The 18,691-nt window shown below is 46.0% G+C and overlaps 4 protein-coding genes and 1 long non-coding RNA gene across 9 annotated transcripts in view; 1 reads left to right on the top strand and 4 right to left on the bottom strand.

Annotated features, from left to right (window-relative positions):
* Window positions 1-519: 519 nt before the first annotated feature.
* LOC148386965 (uncharacterized) lies at window positions 520-2,343 on the bottom strand. 3 transcript variants are annotated; one of them, XM_088396841.1, is made up of 7 exons: window positions 2,207-2,343; window positions 1,790-1,920; window positions 1,592-1,706; window positions 1,154-1,250; window positions 953-1,072; window positions 790-868; window positions 520-716 (listed from the first exon to the last, which is right to left on the bottom strand). In XM_088396841.1, exons 3-7 carry the CDS (start codon window positions 1,684-1,686, stop codon window positions 631-633), a joined length of 477 nt encoding a protein of 158 aa, XP_088252967.1. In that variant the 5' UTR covers window positions 1,687-1,706; window positions 1,790-1,920; window positions 2,207-2,343; the 3' UTR covers window positions 520-630. The 3 variants fall into 3 exon arrangements, with proteins under 3 accessions (XP_088252967.1, XP_088252965.1, XP_088252966.1); XM_088396839.1 differs by having other exon boundaries at window positions 1,592-1,920; XM_088396840.1 differs by lacking the exon at window positions 2,207-2,343 and adding an exon at window positions 2,029-2,102 and having other exon boundaries at window positions 1,592-1,920.
* A 209-nt stretch (window positions 2,344-2,552) lies between these two features.
* LOC148386964 (uncharacterized) lies at window positions 2,553-3,812 on the bottom strand. Its single transcript, XM_088395480.1, has 5 exons — window positions 3,670-3,812; window positions 3,505-3,601; window positions 3,318-3,437; window positions 2,964-3,042; window positions 2,553-2,883 (listed from the first exon to the last, which is right to left on the bottom strand). Exons 1-5 carry the CDS (start codon window positions 3,762-3,764, stop codon window positions 2,795-2,797), a joined length of 480 nt encoding a protein of 159 aa, XP_088251606.1. The 5' UTR covers window positions 3,765-3,812; the 3' UTR covers window positions 2,553-2,794.
* A 724-nt stretch (window positions 3,813-4,536) lies between these two features.
* Window positions 4,537-14,887, bottom strand: mmp16b (matrix metallopeptidase 16b (membrane-inserted)). Its single transcript, XM_088395479.1, has 10 exons — window positions 14,458-14,887; window positions 13,321-13,469; window positions 12,595-12,711; window positions 11,073-11,377; window positions 8,742-8,903; window positions 8,427-8,644; window positions 8,202-8,340; window positions 7,691-7,841; window positions 7,155-7,270; window positions 4,537-6,946 (listed from the first exon to the last, which is right to left on the bottom strand). Exons 1-10 carry the CDS (start codon window positions 14,584-14,586, stop codon window positions 6,573-6,575), a joined length of 1,860 nt encoding a protein of 619 aa, XP_088251605.1. The 5' UTR covers window positions 14,587-14,887; the 3' UTR covers window positions 4,537-6,572.
* Window positions 14,888-14,939: 52 nt separating this feature from the next.
* Window positions 14,940-17,357, bottom strand: LOC148386962 (uncharacterized). 2 transcript variants are annotated; one of them, XR_015862425.1, is made up of 3 exons: window positions 17,060-17,350; window positions 16,839-16,954; window positions 14,940-14,991 (listed from the first exon to the last, which is right to left on the bottom strand). It is a non-coding gene; the product is annotated as an uncharacterized LOC148386962 (long non-coding RNA). The 2 variants fall into 2 exon arrangements; XR_015862427.1 differs by lacking the exon at window positions 14,940-14,991 and adding an exon at window positions 15,074-16,675 and having other exon boundaries at window positions 17,060-17,357.
* Window positions 16,874-18,691, top strand: part of egfra (epidermal growth factor receptor a (erythroblastic leukemia viral (v-erb-b) oncogene homolog, avian)) — a 35,012-nt gene continuing 33,194 nt past the window's right edge. For both annotated transcript variants that reach the window (XM_088395478.1, XM_088395477.1), the window contains exon 1: window positions 16,874-17,156. In XM_088395478.1, the coding sequence (XP_088251604.1) occupies window positions 17,048-17,156 (109 nt within the window). In that variant the 5' untranslated portion in view covers window positions 16,874-17,047. The remainder of the gene's footprint in view (window positions 17,157-18,691) is intronic.

Raw genomic sequence — 18,691 nt, 5'->3', positions numbered from 1 at the left:
TCACTCGTATGGTACTGTGTAACGAGACTGTCCCCATGTGCAATGCAAGAACAATTGATTGCTGCGTGACAAGATGATTTCAAAAACATGAATCAATCTGCTTTGCACTCTACAAATCACAAGAATAGAACAAAGAGCAAAAATCCTCCATCATGCGGTTTAATGAGTGACATGTTAATCCTGCTCCAAGTTGAAAAAAGTAATAAATAAATAAATAAATAAATAACATTAGCTTTGCACCTCTTCTCACTCATTGGATGCTAAACCTAGCAATAGATACTAGATAAACTATGAAAAAGTCAAATATACATAAGTTTGATTTTTTCGGCAGTTTTTAAAATATTTCTTGTATGATTTTTTTTTCATGTGATTAAATTGGTTTTGCTGTATGGAGCACACTGCAAAAACAATAAAAATTGTGCCCTGAATCCAGCCACAAAGTGATTCATATATCATCATCATCATCATCATCATCATCATCATCATCATCATCATCATCATGTGTCACAAATGCACAAATTTATGATGCAGGCAAGTAAAGCTTTATTCATTCAAATCCAGATTCCAAGAAAAATATTCTCAATCCATTCAATTTACGCAGCAGCAAATCATCCCATGTTGTGTTTTTCGTTACTTGCAAGTTGCAAGTCCATAGCCCAGGCAAGCCCATTCGTTGGTCATCTCCAAGAAGCCTGGACCGCTGTTCAATTTGCTCGCTGCATGAGAATGACAGAAAACGTTCACATTAGCCTTAGCACAAAACCAGAATCTTGAACGAGAGGAGCTGACCTGAGAGCAGATCGTAGAGGTTGCAGTAATTGAGACCGTTGTCCAGAAGGCTGGTGAAGCCCAAAGAGGTGGACTGTCCCTGGAACAAACAGACAAATAAAAAAAACCAACAGTTTTTACAACATTTTTCTTTTGGACACTATTTCAGATCATGTCGACTCACGGTCACGCGGCAGCCGGCAGTCAGCACAGTGGGGCTGAAGGTGAACGTGATGTTCTCCACGGTAAGGCTGTCCACCGATGTGTGGTTGGCGCTGAGTTCCAGAGGAGTGCCCCCCACCAGCTGGAAGAGAGAGCATTTTTTTCATAGGGCAACGGCTCAAATGGGTTGAGTGAATTTGTTGACATACTCAAACAACATTACCATGTAGTGACATTTAGGACAGCCAAACATTGGGTTGAAGGCTTCGATCTGCTGCAACAATTTGGTGCTGACCTCCGCACAAGTTGAAGGGATGAGCCTAATAGAACAGAGATGACATCCAATTTTGGAATGACTGCAATGTAGTGATGCTTTTGATTCGATTTCAACTGTTAGTGTTAAAAAGGGGTATGGTGAAAACATTTCCAAATGAAATCTTAGTTTTGGCAACAGGTGGATTTGTTTTAGCTGTAAATTGCAGTGCATGGTAACTCCATATTCAGCAAGAGATCAAACTTAAAAAAGAAAATATCTGCCAAATCTATTGTGCTAAAGGCATTTGTTAAATTAGCATCCAAAATACATTTGGGTGCCATCACTGACTAAAATTGGCATCAAAGACTTCATAGTGATCTTCATTGCATGGAAAAAGTCACTTACCAGAGTGTTCTGCAGTAGGCATGGTAGATGGGCCCAGGAATGGGCACGGCGGACGCAAACAGGACCAGCCCGGCGAGGAGAAACAGAGTCTTCATGGTGGTTGCTGTTGGAGTTTCTTGTGGGACAAACCTTAGCCGTTTGCACTCTTATACGTCCGGGGGGGACATCCGTCCCGGGTCATGCGCTCGGCAGCCTTACAATCGATTGAGCGTGGACGAGTACCGATGACGCACACACACAAGGCCTCGTAATGGTGGCGGGCGGGCGGGCGGGCTGGGCGGGCGAACAAAAGAGCACGCGTGTACGCCTAGCCAGGCCTGCCTGCCTGCCTGCACAGGTAAAAAGATTCACATTTCGAAAGTCAGAAAAATTTATTGTCAGCAAAGTTCAACGACTAGTGTCACCAAAGATTGGATTTGAAAATATTAAAAGATCACCTCATTTATTCTATTACATACAGTACAGTGAATATAAAAAGTCAACACACCCCTCTTCAAATGCTAAGTGCTTGTGCTACCAAACCTGAGAGCAAGCGATAACATTTCAAACCTGACCAATCAAATTCAATTCAATTTTGAAAGAGGAAGTAGAACAACTGAGATCATGTGGTTGCACCTTTTGGCAGCGAAACACCTGTTTTTGTCCAGATGATTTGACACTGACACATGTCCCCCCAAGGCTGCATATGGTTCCCTGGCCAGGAATCGACCCCGCCCACAGCCTCGTGGGCAGGGAAAGCGTCGCATGCTAACCACTGGACCATCAGGGAGTGGTTGCAAGGTGTGAACACCCCTATTTGATTACGAATGAACCATGTGATATATCCCAGCCAATCAGCAAATGAAAATCAAAGTTTTTTCATCCTATTTTGTGTAAGGATAAAAAATTAAATAATATTATTAATAATAATATTACAATAATAATAATAAAATAATGCAACAAAGCATGTTTGTTAATCAGAATCATGAATTTTATTATTAATTCAACTTTCCCATTCAATGTTCCTATATATCTGATGAATTCATCATTTCCATTCAATGTTACTGTATATTCTTCAGCATGCAGGAGAAGGGAGTAAAGGTGCTAAAGCAGCCGTAAAGAGGTTTTCATGCACATGTCAGCAAATGTAGGATAGACACAGGACCATTTGAATGCTTCAAAGTTTATTGTTGATTTATTTTTCTCTCTTTCATTTCTCTATTTTCAGGCTTTGCAGGTGGCGAGTCCGTAGCCCAGGCAAGCCCACTCGTTGGTCATCTCCATGAAACCTGCTTCGCTGGCCATTCCGCTAGCTGAACATAAAAAGAAAAGGGCATTAGCGTGAGCGTCTTCAAATGTGTATGCCTTCCTTGCATGTATGTGGGGGGCGAACCTGAGAGCAGATCGTAGAGGTTGCAGTAATTGAGGCCATTGTCCAGAAGGGTGGTGAATCCCAAAGAGGTGGACTGGCTCTGGGTCCGACCCCCCAAAACAGTCATTGTCAAACTACTTCATATTTGACTGCATCCTTCTTTTCTACAGGTAGTTTGGTGTAGGCTAAAGTCACATCCGTACTCTCAATCAAATGTATCACTCATATACTTCCTTTATGGCAATTTCTATCTCAGGGTTAGCGTTCAGAAAAAAAAAAAAAAAAAAAAAAACAATTTGAAGGTTAGTTGTGGGCATAAGTAGTCCTTTGACGCCGTCTCCAAATGCTATCACAGACCCCCTCGCTGACACTTACGGACACGCGGCATCCTCCCGTTATCACTGTGGGGCTGAAGGTGAAGGTGATGTTCTCAACTGCCAGACCGTCAGAAGAAGAGTGGTTGGCGGTGATGCCCAAAGGGGTGCCGGCTACCAGCTGCAGCAACAAGTTGACGGCAAAATGGGTCTGGTGTCACTTTTTCTTCCCAAGTAAAAAAGGTTACCATGTAGTGACACTTGTGGCAGCCAAACATGGGGTTGAAGGCTTGAATCTGCTGCACCAATTTGCTGCTGACTGTGGCGCAGGGCGAAGAAAAGAGCCTAAGGAAGCACAGAGAACATCATCACATGAGCACATTCAGTGGCTTTCTTTCCACTTTTTCTTTTACCAGAGAGTTCTGCAGAAGGCGTGGTAGAAGGGCATGGGAGCAGGCATCGCGGCCCCAAGGACAACAAGTCCGGCGAGTACCATCAGAGTCTTCATGGCAGCGGCGGTGGTGGCGGCGGCACCAGGTGGAGACAATTGACTGTACTGGCCGCCGCTTCCTTATAAAGCTCACTGACGCAGGTCACGCGCTCGGCTCAGTGACACTCAGACAATCCGTTAGTTACATTGGTGTCAGGAATAAATGACCCTGAAAGCTTGAGATCAGAGGAGTTCACCAATCGCAGGACACGCTGCACTTCAAGTTCACGTCATCAACTTGGTTTTAGGTTGATGTTAAATGTTCAATTCGGGGAAAATAGATGAAAGTCTGGCATAGCAAATTCCTGTGCAAAATTAATTCCCATTTCTTCTCGTTATTCTGATATGTTTACCAGAGACAAATGGCTAAATCTATTTCTGTAAATGGTAACGACACAGCTCGTATGGCACTCACTTTGGATTTCCTTGGCTGATGATGGTCGTCATCTGTTTGAATTGAAAATGACACGCAAAGACACATGCACACAAAAGAGGCAGTTGTTATTGAAGTAGTCATATGTTAGAACGAGCGGGTCACAATGGACATATCAGCAACAAGTATAAAATGGTATTATTCCTGCCGCCACGCCGGATTGTCACTCGCGCATCAGCTGACTGACTGACTCCCACATATGCATTGAGGTCACAGCACTAAGTATAGGCAACGTTTTCTTTCTTTTGCTCCACTTGTCTATCTGGGCGTTTGCGCCGTTGTGGGATGGAACGCTTTGTGTCAATGCTCAGGTGTGGAAAATGAGGGGGAACACTGATGAGGTGGCAAACTCACCAATTTGTTATGCACTTGTTTTTATTTATAACACACAGCATGTCTTTACCCATGGAGTAGTAGATGGATTAAAAAAAAATCTTTCAAGCAGACAGCACCCTCCACTTTATGTACATATGGTATATATAGTTTTAGTTCTGTAACACGAGGCCTCGGACGTGTCAGGAGTTTAAACCCCCCCCCAAAAAATTCAAACTTCCTTGGATCAGCTACTTGTCATCTTAGCCCTAATGCTTAGCAGCACAGTTGGATGAAAGTCAGAGCAAAAAAAGTGGCAGAACTGCTCGTGATGGCTCTCTCTGTCTCTCTCTCTCTCTAAAAACACATGAATGCTATGAGAAGTCTAGGAGATGAAAAGAACAGCTTCAGATGCATTTCTCTTTCTCTAACACCAATACAGACGGTACTTGATGGAGTCCCGCCTGGCCTTATTGTAGCCAGCCACAAATGCACAGTTCACGCACACGTCCACTTGAAATGCGACATCAGGTCGGCCTTCTTCAAAACAAACAAACAAACAAACAAACAAACAAACAAACAAACAAACAAACAAACAAACAAACAAACAAACAAAGACACCTTGTACAACAATTAACCCCAGCTTCAACCTCTTTCGCTATTAAAATGACGATGCCAAAGCTCCAGTTGAGCCAATTGACATGGCCTGGAAAAAAGAGAGGCTGAGAAGCACAAAAAAAAAAAAAGCCATCAAAGTTCCATTGGACTGTCCAGTCTGCATTTACGATACATATTTGTGAAATGCTGCTTAAATCATCTAAAATTTCATCTCATTATATTTTGGTTGGACTAGTGTATAAATATTTTCTTTTCCATGTGTACGTCACAGAATATGTGAAGTATTTCTATAAATAGACTCAGTAGTTAAACAAGATTGGTGTCTTTCTATTCTTAGTCATGATATTTTTTGTTTTTAATCGCAGTTATTTTGTTCTTTGTAAAACGACTTGATATTTTTTAGCAACAGCGACACACTCGATTCAATTAATATTTTCCTGAATGGGAAATAGTCCAAAAGAACCCTCCCGTGGATGCTTTTGTCCTCTTTTGCCTCGGTCCCCGTTCCCATGAGCTAGGTCAAAACAAAAAGCAATATGACGCGGAGTAGCAAAGCCGTTCATAAAGAATGGAATGCACTTGGTGACGGAACAAAAGGGTTTGTATCTTTGTAAAGGGTTAGCATCGGGCTGGGGATCAGGTGCGGAACGGACTTCTCCGACGCCGCCATAACGTCGACACACGGAGATGGTTGAGGGTTCTCCTCAAAAACAAATTCATCAATTAACGTTGATTGCGTTCAAATTGGGAGGTGTAGCAGACAGAAAACTCAAGATCAAGATGGATTAAAATGGGTCCAAATCAGAATTAGATCAGATTCATCAGAGTCAGGGTGTATTATTGAAAAGAATCACTTGGACTTGGCTTCCACTTTAAATGTGGTCGCAATTGGCCAAAGTCAAATGGCCGACTTCTCCTGCGTTTGGGGGCAAACCTCGCTGTATTTTTACCACTCTTTATTGCTGTCTGCTACCTCCACAAATTATGAAAACCAATCAGAATATGTCACCAAAAAGGGAAGGAAAAAAATAGAGCCAACATCCTCTTTGGAAGAATCGGTCCACACAATCAGTGTGTGTCAGTCCGTCATACAATGTAAATATAAAAAAAGAAACGCACCCACCGCTGAGGGGGTGATGGCATTGAGAACAAAAGTCAAGTAGAAGCTTCAATCTAATTGCTTGGTGCTCGGGAGGTTTCTTCAAGCAAGTGTGCAGACGGGAAAGACGAAGAAAAAAAAAAAAAAAGAAAGAAAAAGATCCACTTACATACAGGAGCTCGAGTCACACTCGCTCTGTTGAGTTTGTTCGAGAAAAGAGTCCAAGTGGATGAATACACAGGAGATAGGGCTCCCTCACTGCCTACAGTCTCCTTTTCAGTTCACTTCAGTTCTGCCGGCCATGGATGGCAAAAGGCCATGGCAATTTTCAATGAACTTTTTAATGGCAGCCTTTGGGCCTTCCTCACACCCACTCCTGCATGGAGCGCTTGCAGTACAGTATGTGCCGCTGCGTGCTCTTCCTGCGGAACTGGAACACGGTGTAGAGCAGGACCATCATGCATAGCGCCAGGACGCAGGGGATGGCGATGGCCACCGCCTTCTCCGTGCTGCCCACGCTGTCCAATTTGATGACCACGTCGGCGTCGCCGCCACCACCGCCGCTGTCGTAGTGGCGCTCCTCCACCGCCGGCGGGCTCCAGTCCCAGTCGGGGTCCGGGGGCAGGCCGTCGCAGCCCATGAAGTCGCGCAGGATAGAGCGCGGGTAGCCCGGCTCCACGCGGAGCAGCTGGTTGTTGAACTTCCAGTACTCCTTCCCCTTGTAAAAGTAGGTGAAGCCTGGACGGATGGACATAGAGAGCATTTGAAAAGTTCTGCTTCCTGTGGACGGGCCACCCATGTGGCGGCACCCCCCTGCTCAAACGTGCACTCGACAATCACGCACTGATGCTGCAGTCTCTTCCTTGTGTTCAGCGTAAACAAGCAAAGCGGCTTAATGAAAGCGGCTTTCCATTCAAGCGTATCTACACGGGATTTGCGGCAGTACCGTTGATTTTGTCCACGAAAGCCCCCTGCGGAGAATCGGGGATGCCCTTCCAGATGGTGATGGGCTTGGGATAACCTGGATCCATGGTCCTCATGTCTTCATTGTACCGCCAGTATCTGGAAAAGAGCACAAAAGCGCCACACTCAATATGCTGTAGGCGGCGTTAGGGAGGGAGGGAGGTAGGCAGGGGGTGGCCCAAATATGCTGGGACAAGGCCAAATAATTGACTTTGGGGTCATTTCCCAGGATTTGTTTTTCTTCTTCTACATTTGAACATGTCTAACATCTTCGTCCTCTCACATTCGAGGAGATATAAACAAAACGTAGACGCTGCGATGATGGTGACAAAGCAATATGTCAGCGCTGCGTTCCCCTCTTGCTGGAGCTGATTTATGGTGACAGCTGCACAAACATGGCACAGCGCCATGCTGCCGAGCAGTGAGACTAAACTTTACAAGGCGCTGTCATTCAACCAGGACGTCCCTCCGAGTCACCCCAAAAATCATAAGAATTGTCTGTTTGACAAAACATGTAACCTGTCTCCTTTGAAGAAGTAAGTCTTGGCCACGTCCTCCCACCACACAGCCGTCTCGATGCTCTGCGTGGGCATGCCGCTGCCAAACAGCGAGATGTCCTGAGGGTAAGACGGCTGCAGAGTCGTGTCCTTGAACACCCAGAAGCGGTTACCTGAGGACCGTGACGTACACATATATAGATATGTAGACTTTGTCATTGGTATGCACGAGACCTCGTTTGAGCAGCCATTCTAGGTTGCGCACTGAGAGTCTGATGTCTTGTTAATCTACCCGATGGACGTGCGAATGTGTGAGACCTGCAAGCGTTATGTTCAGTTAGCGTAAAAGCAACATGAATGCATGTTCACGGCGGTCACGCTTTGACGCAACTGTAGTGTCTAATGTTTCCAAAGTGGGGAAGGCTTTTTGTAGTACTAAAAATTTCCAGCAGACGGTGCTGTTTTGCGTGATTTCTTATTCTTCTTCCTATTATTATGACGACATAAATAACAGAAAATGTGCACTTGATTACCTTTGAAAAACACAAATTTTCCTTCGCTGTTTTCATAGACGGCGTCAATTTTAGCAGGCAAGCCTTTCCAGAAGTAGTTGATCTGCATGGGGTATCCAGGGACCACCGAGTTGTCTCGTACCCTCCAAAACCACTGGTCCTGTGGGTCATGGGTCACAAATGAGGAAAATCATCATCATCAGCAGCAGCAGCAGCAGCATCGTCAGGAGCAGCAGCAGCATCTACCTTGAAGACAAAAAGTTCCTGCCGCAGGATGGCCAGCGTGTTGAAGCCGCCGTCGCAGATGTTGGGCTTGGAGTTGGGGTTGGCTGGCTTGGCGCCCTGCGGAGGGCGGTGGGGCCTGGCGTGGCGGTCGTGCTTGCGGGGGTCCGAGGGAAGGTGGAAGCGATGAGGGGGCGCCGTGGGCGGAGGCCTGGTCGGCTGCGGGGCTCTGTCGGGTGGACCTGGAAAACAAAATGGCAAGACGTCAGCTGGTTTGGTCTGGGAAAAGAAAAAGAATCCCAACAAAAATGAGCCGTGACCAAAGCTTTTGATTATTACCGTAGATTTTCTGGATGCCCTGCAGGTCGTCGTGAGGTAGTTTAAAGTTCTCCGTGTCCATGTACTGGTAGAAAGGAGCCATGATGGCGGTGGGATCATTGGAGTGTTCCAGGCCCAGGGCGTGGCCCAGCTCGTGAACGGCCACCAAAAAGAGATCGTTCCCTAGAATCAGGACAAAATGGTGGATCAATTAAGAAAAAAAAGAGCCTTTCCATACTTTTTATCATTCCCATAATCTTTCATGCTCGTGGAAGCTTTCAGAACGTCCTACGTTAGGGTTCCTTTCAAACAGGTTCTCTTTCTGCTATCTGTATGCTATCAAAAGCATCCTTCATTGCGCGTATTATGGAAAGCCCTGGAGCCGACTCGAGTCGGCTCGGATGAACGAGAACATGTTTGCAGCTTGCGTCGTGTCGCAGTTTCACTACAACAACACCAATGTGCGGTTTGAAGGTGCAAAAACGACAAGAGATGGTGCAACCGAATGCCCATAATTAGCCAAATTGGGTCAGTGTGTTCCTTCTGTCGCTGCGAATGACAATTTATGATAATGAATGCGTCACACACACAACACCACAATGCGAACGTGTGAGTGTGCTGGATGAAATGTACTTTGTAAGCGCCTGATGTTATCCGAACAAGCTAATGCGTCCGTTGTGCCTCGTACCAGGGCTCGACGTGGATTTGGATTGTTTGGACGGAGCTCTTCAATTATAGTGATTGTAGAAGAAAAAAAAATGGTGGTGGTGGGGTGGGGGGTGAGGCACCTTGCTTGGCCATGCAGATTGCTTGAGCTAGGAAAAGAAGTCAGAAAATACCCAACTGTCTCCCCCTTCTAGCTCTGTCAGTGGCTGCCATACAAGCATGGAGTCTACTATAAAGCATCTACAATCAAAGACGTCCTGAAAGATAAAAGAAAAACGGCCCGGTAGCCGTGTACGAATCGACCCGCGGCTCGCAGTGCCAAAGTAATTTCCGACACCCGCCTAACATTTCCATACGTAGCATGTGACAGACCGACTGACTGTCTGGCTCCTCGGGGGATTGTTGCCCTTTCATACATGATCTCCACTGCTGCTAGCTTCCACCGAGCCAGGGCCAGCAGCTAAAAGGTGACAAATCCCGCCGCCCCCCCCGTCCGACTATGTATGCAACACCACCAGACTCTTGCACCAAAGTCCCCCAAGGACTCCCGAGCGAGCGGCCAGGGCCACCATTAGCGCACATGTCAACATGCATCATTTACAACGACACTGCTGTGAAAGGCCATTAAAAGCCCGTGTGGCTTCCGAGACACATAAGCGCAGAAGAGAGCTTTTCTCCAAGGTGAAGCACGGCCAGGGAACTATGATGGAACATGGCTCAGAAGCTTCCATTGTCCATATTGGGAGGTGGCAACTTTTACAAAGCTCAGATCCTAGAAGCGATCAAAAAGAGCAGACAAAGAGCAATCATATTTTGCCTAGATTGCAGACATTCGATCTTGGTTAGATTGGATTTAGGAAGTGATAGGGCCCGGCTGAACGCAATGCTATTGATCCAGACAGGAATGCGAGCCTTGCGGAGGAGAGAGCCTTTGTTACGTTTTTGGGGATAATAATAGCAAAACGTGGTGGGTGACGAATGTCCGCCATTACACCTTGGGCTACATTATTCAATCCAACATTTGGAGTCGGCTTAATATGGTGTGCGCTCGGCTGAGGCGAACGCACGGACGGACGCCTTTGCAAGGTCGCCAGGACTGAGATGGTGCATTTTCGGCACACAAATGGCTGCTGTTTCTTTGCAAGTGGCAGATGGGCTGTCCCATGATGAGAAACTTTTCTGCAAAGCGTTTTTTTTTCTTTTCTTTTCTTTTCTTTTCTTTTCTTTTCTTTTCTTTCCGACATTTCACCCGGCTGCGACGTCTCATGTTGTCACACTGCCTTTGCGGTTCCGAGACGCCCGCCCACCTCGTTGTGCTGTTTTCCTTTTCTCTTTTTTCTTCCCCTGTTGACGTCGATTTCAGCATCCCACACTCAGCGTTTCTTTCTTTTTCTTCAATAATTGTCTTCCCACTGCTGTTTTTGTACGACACGTGATAGAACACAAACCACCTGGGCAGACCCCACACCAGGAAAACCACAATCATCACCCTTACTGTTTTCATTTGTTCCAATTTCCACTTTCATGTCCATCAAAATATAATTGAGATTTTGAGTTTCATAAAACAATACCAAATAATAATGTGCCGAACCGTGCGTTCATTTCCTGCACTGTAAGCACACCGTGAATGCACCATGTTGCTTGCAAGCGTGTGCGTACGTGCAAATGTACAGCTTGTCCACTTACCGTCATGGTTGGGGTTCCCCAGGGTCCAAGGTTCATCCGAGTCAAAGTGGGTGTCGCCACCTATGCCGGGACCGGGAAAGTAGGCGTGGGCCAGGAAGCCGCCCTCGCCGTCGAAGGGTGAGCTGTCGCCGTGGAAACCCGAGGCGAAGATGATGGTGATGTCCACGTCGCGCCGGCCCGTCTCCAGGGCGCTATAAGGAACGGCCTCGAAGCGCAGCGGCGTCACGCCCTGCCACACGTCAAAGGCCCGGCGGATGGCGTCGTGGGTTTCGCGGGCGCCCACCTTTGGTGTGACATTTTTTATGCTGAGGAAAACATCGAAAATCAGAATGAATTCTGCTGCAACGATCACCATTTTTTTTTTCTTTCTTTTTGCCGGCGACCTGAACTGAACTGTCCAAGTTGATGGAAAGCTAATTCACTCCCAATCCGTCCGTCGTAGCTCAAGAGGTCAGTGTCAGGGAGACTTTTACTTAGCCAGCGAGAAAAGAAGTTGATTCAACTACTTCAAGGCTGCTGGCAGCGTTCACTGCACTTTTACACAGCGCTCTTTATCAGTGGCTGGCAGGCAGAGAGGAATTGGGTGAGAATCTTCTCTCTGGCCTCCTATCTTCATGAATAACACACAGTCATCGGCTCAGCGATGATTGACATTCTATTTGGAGAGTGTGCTCATCAATTCAAATTAAGGGAGGGAAGGATTTGAATACATTGCCGGCATAATCGGCGACAACGGCTGAAACATGTCAATTCCTGCCGCCCGTTTATCGGCCCTCCTCAGAAGCCAGAAGAAAAAAAAAAAGGTGGCCGTAGCCTAATCGAGGAGGGGAGATAAGATAAGAGGGGGAATAGTTTCTGCTGAAATGAGGGATTCTGCAGTCAGGAACTCCAGTGGCAACGCATGAAAAGGCAAAAAGAGAGCTGCTAGCGATTTTGCGTGCTCCAAATAGAACATAATGGTTGCGCACACACTCACAGAGCTGGCAAAACGCACACTCCAGTACTGTACATAACATACCCATTTTTAGATTTATGTACATATATATTATACAAAAGCAGATAGTATATCATTTCAAAAGGAGTGAATAAGGGCAAAAAATATTCAAGTGAAGTAACACTTGAGAAATCCATTCAAGTACAGGTGCTTTGTTACTTCTCACCGCTGGCTGGCACACACACACACACACACACACACACACACACACACACACACACACACACACACACATACACACACACACACACACACACAAAAGGACACGTATGTGTTAAATCCCACGTTACTGCCATTGCGCCGAGGACTATATTTTCCCAGACAATGACGTTTAGGAGCAGTCGCCATGGCAACACTGAGCATGTGATCACGGTGCCAATGAAAAAAAGAAAGTCATCGCTGGCACACATGACTGCTCCTCCTCTTTCATGGTTAAGTGCGGCTAAGCCTGAATGGTCTCCAAGGCAACTACTTCCCTCCCTCCCTCCCTCCTTCCCACCTAGCTGGCCTGGCCTGGCCTGGTCTCACCTGTAGGTGATGTGCGTACGCTGCCACTTCTGTCCTGTCAGGGCGTATCTCCGCCTCCTTGACCTGGAGCCGCTTTTCAGCGTGTCTGGAACGCCGCAGCGGGGCTTTTGCATCCAACTGGAAACAGAGCAAAAGGAGAAGAGAAGATCATTTTAAAGAACCATTCATACCACACATCGGCTCCGATTCGTTTGTCACGATATGCGCAGTAAGAATTGCGGCGCGGCGACGATGCTGTCGCTATTGGTTTTTGACAAATACAAAAAATATTGATATCGTATACAGTGACAATTGAGAAATTGTGTGAAAACGATAAAGATCTACACTGGTGATCAAATCCTTTGGAGTGCCATGATATTTAATAATCATAATCCAAATGTTGTACCTCCAAAGACAATATTGTGATACGACGTCAGCACATTTCATGTCAAAGGTGATTTATTTTAGTCACAAGTTTGTCTTTTCTTCACGGCGCCAAGCATATTGTGCATGTGGGCAAGTGTCCATCTTTAACAAGTTGGTGCTTCTAAGTGACACACACAGAAGGAAGGCAATCAAGTCGTCTCACCTCAGCGTGATATCACTGCATCATCATGCAAAATAAGAAGAAGGACACGTGTTAACAGCGTCACCTGCGCGCCTTGGTGGGCATGTGAGGACAACATGTCTTATTTCTGTTCCTCTCATGCACACATTTGCGTGTCCATGACAATGCAGAATACTCACTCCTTGGTTCTCTCATCCAGCGTCCCGGTGACATTGAGGCCGTAGGTGCGCTGCATGGCGGCGATGGCCGAGTGCATGGTTTGGGCCGAGCGCAGGACGGACATTTTGGGTTCCGTCCGAGGAAGGTAGCCGTACCTCTGTAGCCATCCCTGAAAAGAGGCAAACATTTGATGGCTTTGTACGTGATAGACAATGCGCCGAAGTCACTAGCCACCAATAGGATTGTTGTTTTCAGATATAAAACTTGGTACGCTATCACTGAATAGGAGTCTATTCCATTTTGAATTTAGAAATAGCAACCACTTGATCCTATGAAAGTGTTTGGTTTTGGAATATTTGAACTAGTTGAAGCTGGAGCGTAGCCAACTAAAAAGACAGATGGATAGATGCATCGATGGAACGTCCGACATAATAGACCATAAATACATCAGTAATAAATGAAAGATATCATAGAGTGCGCTGACAGTTTAGTGCCACTACCACACAATCCATCCACCATATTGATGTCCCAGGTGTACGCTCCATCATTTGTCCTTCTGTCCATCCACTCACACTGCAAGCAGCAGCCTCGCCGCGGGGGCGGCCAATCACAAATGTCCCCCTACGCTACCTATAATTTGTCCGTCCGTCCCTGTTTCCCGACCGACCGCCTTGTTTATGATCCCTTTCCTGTCTCTCTCTCTATGTGTTTTGTCTGAGAGGCGCTCGTCTCTCTCATGTATGACAGCGAGGCATAAAATTGGTTTGTGGGGTAGTTGGGATCCAGGAAGAGCTTCTAGATCTGATGAAATCATGAAAGAAAAAAAAATTAACCAATCTTATTATGCAACTGGCATGTGTGAATGGCTAATCCGCTCCATCGGCGTGATGCTTACTTAGGCCTATTTTCATCATCAATGAATGCATTGCAGGCCCCAACAAAGCATGCATCTGTATCTGGGTTACATGCACGCTCACACGCGCGGGCGCGTAAATGAGCTTTGAGTAGCCATATTTTGACAATAGGGCTCAAAATGTGGATTTATTTTTTTAGGCTGGGGGAAGGGGGTGCTAGCGGAGAATGCACGGTCACGGATGAAGCCAAACAGCAGGGAAGGGCCGTGGATCTAATATATTATATATATCTGTGCATCCTACCTCGACGCTGAAGTGCTGGTGCTCCTCTCCGGACACTGCACACGCAATCCAAAGCAAGAGATGCAAGCAGAACCCGGCCGCCTGAACGCAATCCGATGCTTTCCTTGCACTGGAGGCGACTAAGGTCATAATGACCCGCTTGAATCCCGAGTCTTTTTGTTGTTGTCCTGCTTTTCAGGGAGAAGCCTCCCGCGTTTCGCTTTGGCGTCTTTTGGCGTCAAGCTAAAGGCATGGATGCATCGCGAGCAGCGTCCGCAAGGTGCGACGAGAACCAACTGGCCGATGTCATGCACGTATGAGGCGGCGTGTTCCATCCGCTGCCCTCGCCATCCTTGTATTTACATCACGGGCTCCCTCCCATGCAGGCAGCAGCAGCAGTAGCAGCAGCAGCAGCATCACTTAGGCTGCGGGCAGGCAGTCTGCGCAAGATTGGCCGCCTCCTCCTCCTCCTCCTCCTCCTCCTCCTCCACCTCCTCCTCCTCCTCCTGGCGCCTCTCACGCTTGCGCTTTGATTTCAAGCATGATAGAAAGTGTCTGAAAAGACAAATGTTTTTCAATGTATGCTTGTGTTCCACGTAGATGAAGAATCTGAAAGGGAGGGGTGCAAGTCCCCTTTAAAACCAACAAATCATAACACCAATGCAATTGTTAATCAAATAGAATTTCGTATTTTTTGGAGGGGAAAAATCACAAATGATCAGAAAACCACACTACTATTTTGATTCATTGTTGTTCGCTATAGGAAACAGCAGCAACGTACATCAACACATCCGCGCATGTGACGTCACACGTCTGCTCCGCCTCTCGTTGCCAGGCAGAATTTTAGAGTACACGCAGGTAAGCCTTTGGATGAAAACAAATGGTGTATGTATAGCTGGACTCATCACATAAACAAAGACAAATTGATTTTTTTTTTAAGATAAAAAGACAGCAAAAGTCAAATGATGAGAAAGACGTGTTGAAAATTGGATAGCGACAAGAATAACTGTTATTCTTTAAAACTGTTGCAAATGTGTGACAAACGTCTCTGGAACCTTTTGCAACTTGTGATGTCAGAACATCATCAGTTTTGTGCTGCTTGCTTCTCTGTAGAATCTACAGTGTAGATGCTTCAGTCAGCAGCATTCACACAATTGAGGCAGCCACAACAGCCTGCAATTGAAAAAGTGGCCACACGGCAGCGGTGTTTGCTGGAGCATTTTGCCTGCACGCCATTCTCTGCTCAAGCAATTGTGAACCCCGAAGGGCCCCAAAAGCAAGCCATTGCTACCTGATCCCAACTGTCCTATAACAGCAAAAGGAAGCTGGTCGTTTCGCACCATCAAGATGTCAGGATGCGTTCACGCTCTGTATGACAGTCCGACGTTTGATAGTCGTTACTTGTGGCTATTGTACATTTAGACAGGGAGGGGACAGGCCTTTTACTGGAAGACTCTGGCACTCGTCTCGGGAACTCGAAGCTTCAAGTGCCCGACTGATGGTCGTTAGTGGTTAACTTGGGCAGCTTGACATTTTTAGGTTACTTTTCTTTTGTTCAGACACGATAGTCAAAGAATGCAAAAAAGTCACATTTGAGGAAACATATGCCTCAAAAATCAAACAATGACAACAAAAACATTTGGGAAAGTATCAATTGAAAATCAAACCATTTCAAACATAAAAGGGGGGGGGGGGATTCAGACAATTTCAACCAGTTTTTTTTGTGTGTGTTGTCAGCATTACAACCCAAAAAATGACAACATAATACAACATGACTTACAACCGAAAGCCATATTACTCAACAGTTACAGTGGGCATTTTCAAACAGGATGTGACAGATTGAACGTGAAATTGTGTCAACGTCAATGCAGGCTCACTCATTCATAACCTTGGGGGTGTTGCTGTGAGTGGCGGACGGGTCGCCATGACAATGTCATGTTCTGGCAAGCCCACAGCAACAAGGTGGTTTAAAATGTAGCACATCAGGGTGTGAGTATGTTTTATTGACTTTAAGAGTCAACAAAGAGTGCGTGAGTGTGTGTGCGCCCTACCTGTGTACAGCATGTGTGCGTGTGTACACAGAATTAAAACCCATCACTGCTTTTCAAATATTTGCCTCGAGCAGAAGCTGGAGAGTCATTTCCTTCAGATGGTGAAATACAAGGTGGTCTTCTCTAATTAAACCTAATGAATTGCTACTTGACAGTTTGTTCATTGTAGCTCCAGGCTGTTTTTAAGCCTGGAAATGAACAACAATAAAGTATGGACATTATGTTACGTTTTCAAACGCAGTTTTAAATGAGCTTGGCCTACTGCCAAATGCATATCATATCTAATATGTTCGCTGCCCTGCTATGTGGGAGAGAGGGAGGGAGCGCGTGTGCGCGCGCACGCGCGCGTACCTGCGGCTCGCGTGTCCCTGCCTCTTGTGACGTCACCCCAAGTCGTCCTCCTCGGGCGCTCCAACTGCTTGCAGAGCGTTTTAGAGGAGGAGCTGTCAAAGTTGTCGGGGAGTCCTCTACTAGCAGAGAAAAGAAAAAAGAAGAAAGAAAAGTAGAAGGTGTGTAGTGAACACACACGGTGGAGCTTCTTCTATCGCTGGGATCGGAGCATGGCATGGCACCTTCTCGGTAGCGGCGTCTGGACCATGGATCGCCGCCTTCTGGGGTGGCTCACCGTCACCTCGCTGCTCTGCTCGCCTCTTGTGGCCGAAAAGAAAGGTATGTCAGTGGGGAAGAAGAAGAAGGGGGAAGGGAAGGGGGAAGGGAAGGGAAGGGACTGCCAACGGTGCTGGCACTGGTTGGGGAATCTCAAAAGTCCTCGTTTGTGGCGCTGGCTGGGGAAAAGTTTCTCACAGTCTGGCTGCTGCTGCTGCCGCTGCCGCTGAGACGGCGGCTGAGGTTGAGGCTCGGTTCCGGTAAATAAGCGTCACTCTTGGCGGCCAGCGGTTGCACATCTGGCCCAAGTAGTACCAAATGCTTTTTTTTTGCAACACTATTCTGACTGCAGTGGCATATTATTCAATTGTGTATTGTTTTGTTTGGATTCTCTTTGGAATCACTTTTGCCGTTTGGCCCAATCGCAATCGCAATGCAAACACAATAGAAATGTAAAAATTAAACGCACTCAAGCTGTCACGTCCAATAAATGCAACGTTTGCCTGACTGACACACTTGGAGAGATAAGAATTCTAATAGGTCTAATGCAGACCCAAACGTTTGAACAAAATATTATTTTCGATGAATCGCTAGTTGTTAGTTTTATAGAAATAGGACCTTGTCTTTGAACTGTGCCTAATGATGACTTTTTAACATTTGCCTGGCGTCAATCTGTGTTTTTCAAAACTGATGATGAGGCACTAACCACAAGTTAGTCGCCATGGAAATACCAATTAATTGAGTGGAAATGTGTTGTTGTTTTCTACACCGCAAGTCCATCAAAGAAGTTTGGTCAACGACTCATCCGCATAGGCTAACATACCAGGAAAACTTGATGATTATCTGTGGGAGCAACTACAATTTGTAATATATTATTTAACTTTGAAATTAGATATTAGCTAGCTCAGCAGAGGTTCAATAGAATTGCTCAATTTCATTTCAACTGTCATCTTGCTTGCTTCTTGTTGTTGCCAGGCAGAGTTTATAGGGCACAATCATACCTGCCCTTTAGGCAATTGAAAAAAAAAGCCCTCAGTAACTCCTAGTCTGAAGCAACACAAGCAATTTGCACCACATCCTTAGCCGCAAGCATGCGTTTATGAAGTTGGCGTTAGTCTGTATCGCCGTGTTGTGCTCGTGACGAGAAAACAAAAGTTGAGCCAAATGTCACTTTGGGACTCTTGCTTATCATTCCCTATGTAGCTTGTTGTGCCGTGACTGCATAAAATGACTCTTGAGTGTGATACAGGGGGAAAAAAAATCACTTCTGAGAAACATTACACTCATGACTTGGAACAATATCAGGTCATTTTTATTTTTTTTTCCAAGTTGTGATTTATCTTCATTGCATGACTCAGAGGCCTCGCAAGGCCAGATGTCAGGAGAGAAAGTGACCAGGAGTGTTACCGTACTTCCGAATGACAAGTTCCTATTAGTATGAATCACCCAGCCAGTGCTTGTTATTCCCTCTTTGTGTGCTGCACAAGTCCAACATGTGCTCCTAAATATATCTGCGCTTCTAAACAAAAATGACAAGCAGAGAGTCTAATTTCCATTTGTAAAGAGATGTTACGTAGTTCCTGCTTGCGCTCATTTTT

Source organism: Syngnathus floridae, chromosome 14, assembly GCF_059516105.1.
Source record: "Syngnathus floridae isolate MCC-2025c chromosome 14, RoL_Sflo_1.0, whole genome shotgun sequence".
In the NCBI taxonomy this organism is placed as follows: domain Eukaryota; kingdom Metazoa; phylum Chordata; class Actinopteri; order Syngnathiformes; family Syngnathidae; genus Syngnathus; species Syngnathus floridae.
Note: the sequence above shows the minus strand (reverse complement) of the source record. Positions and strands in the feature narration are given on the sequence as shown.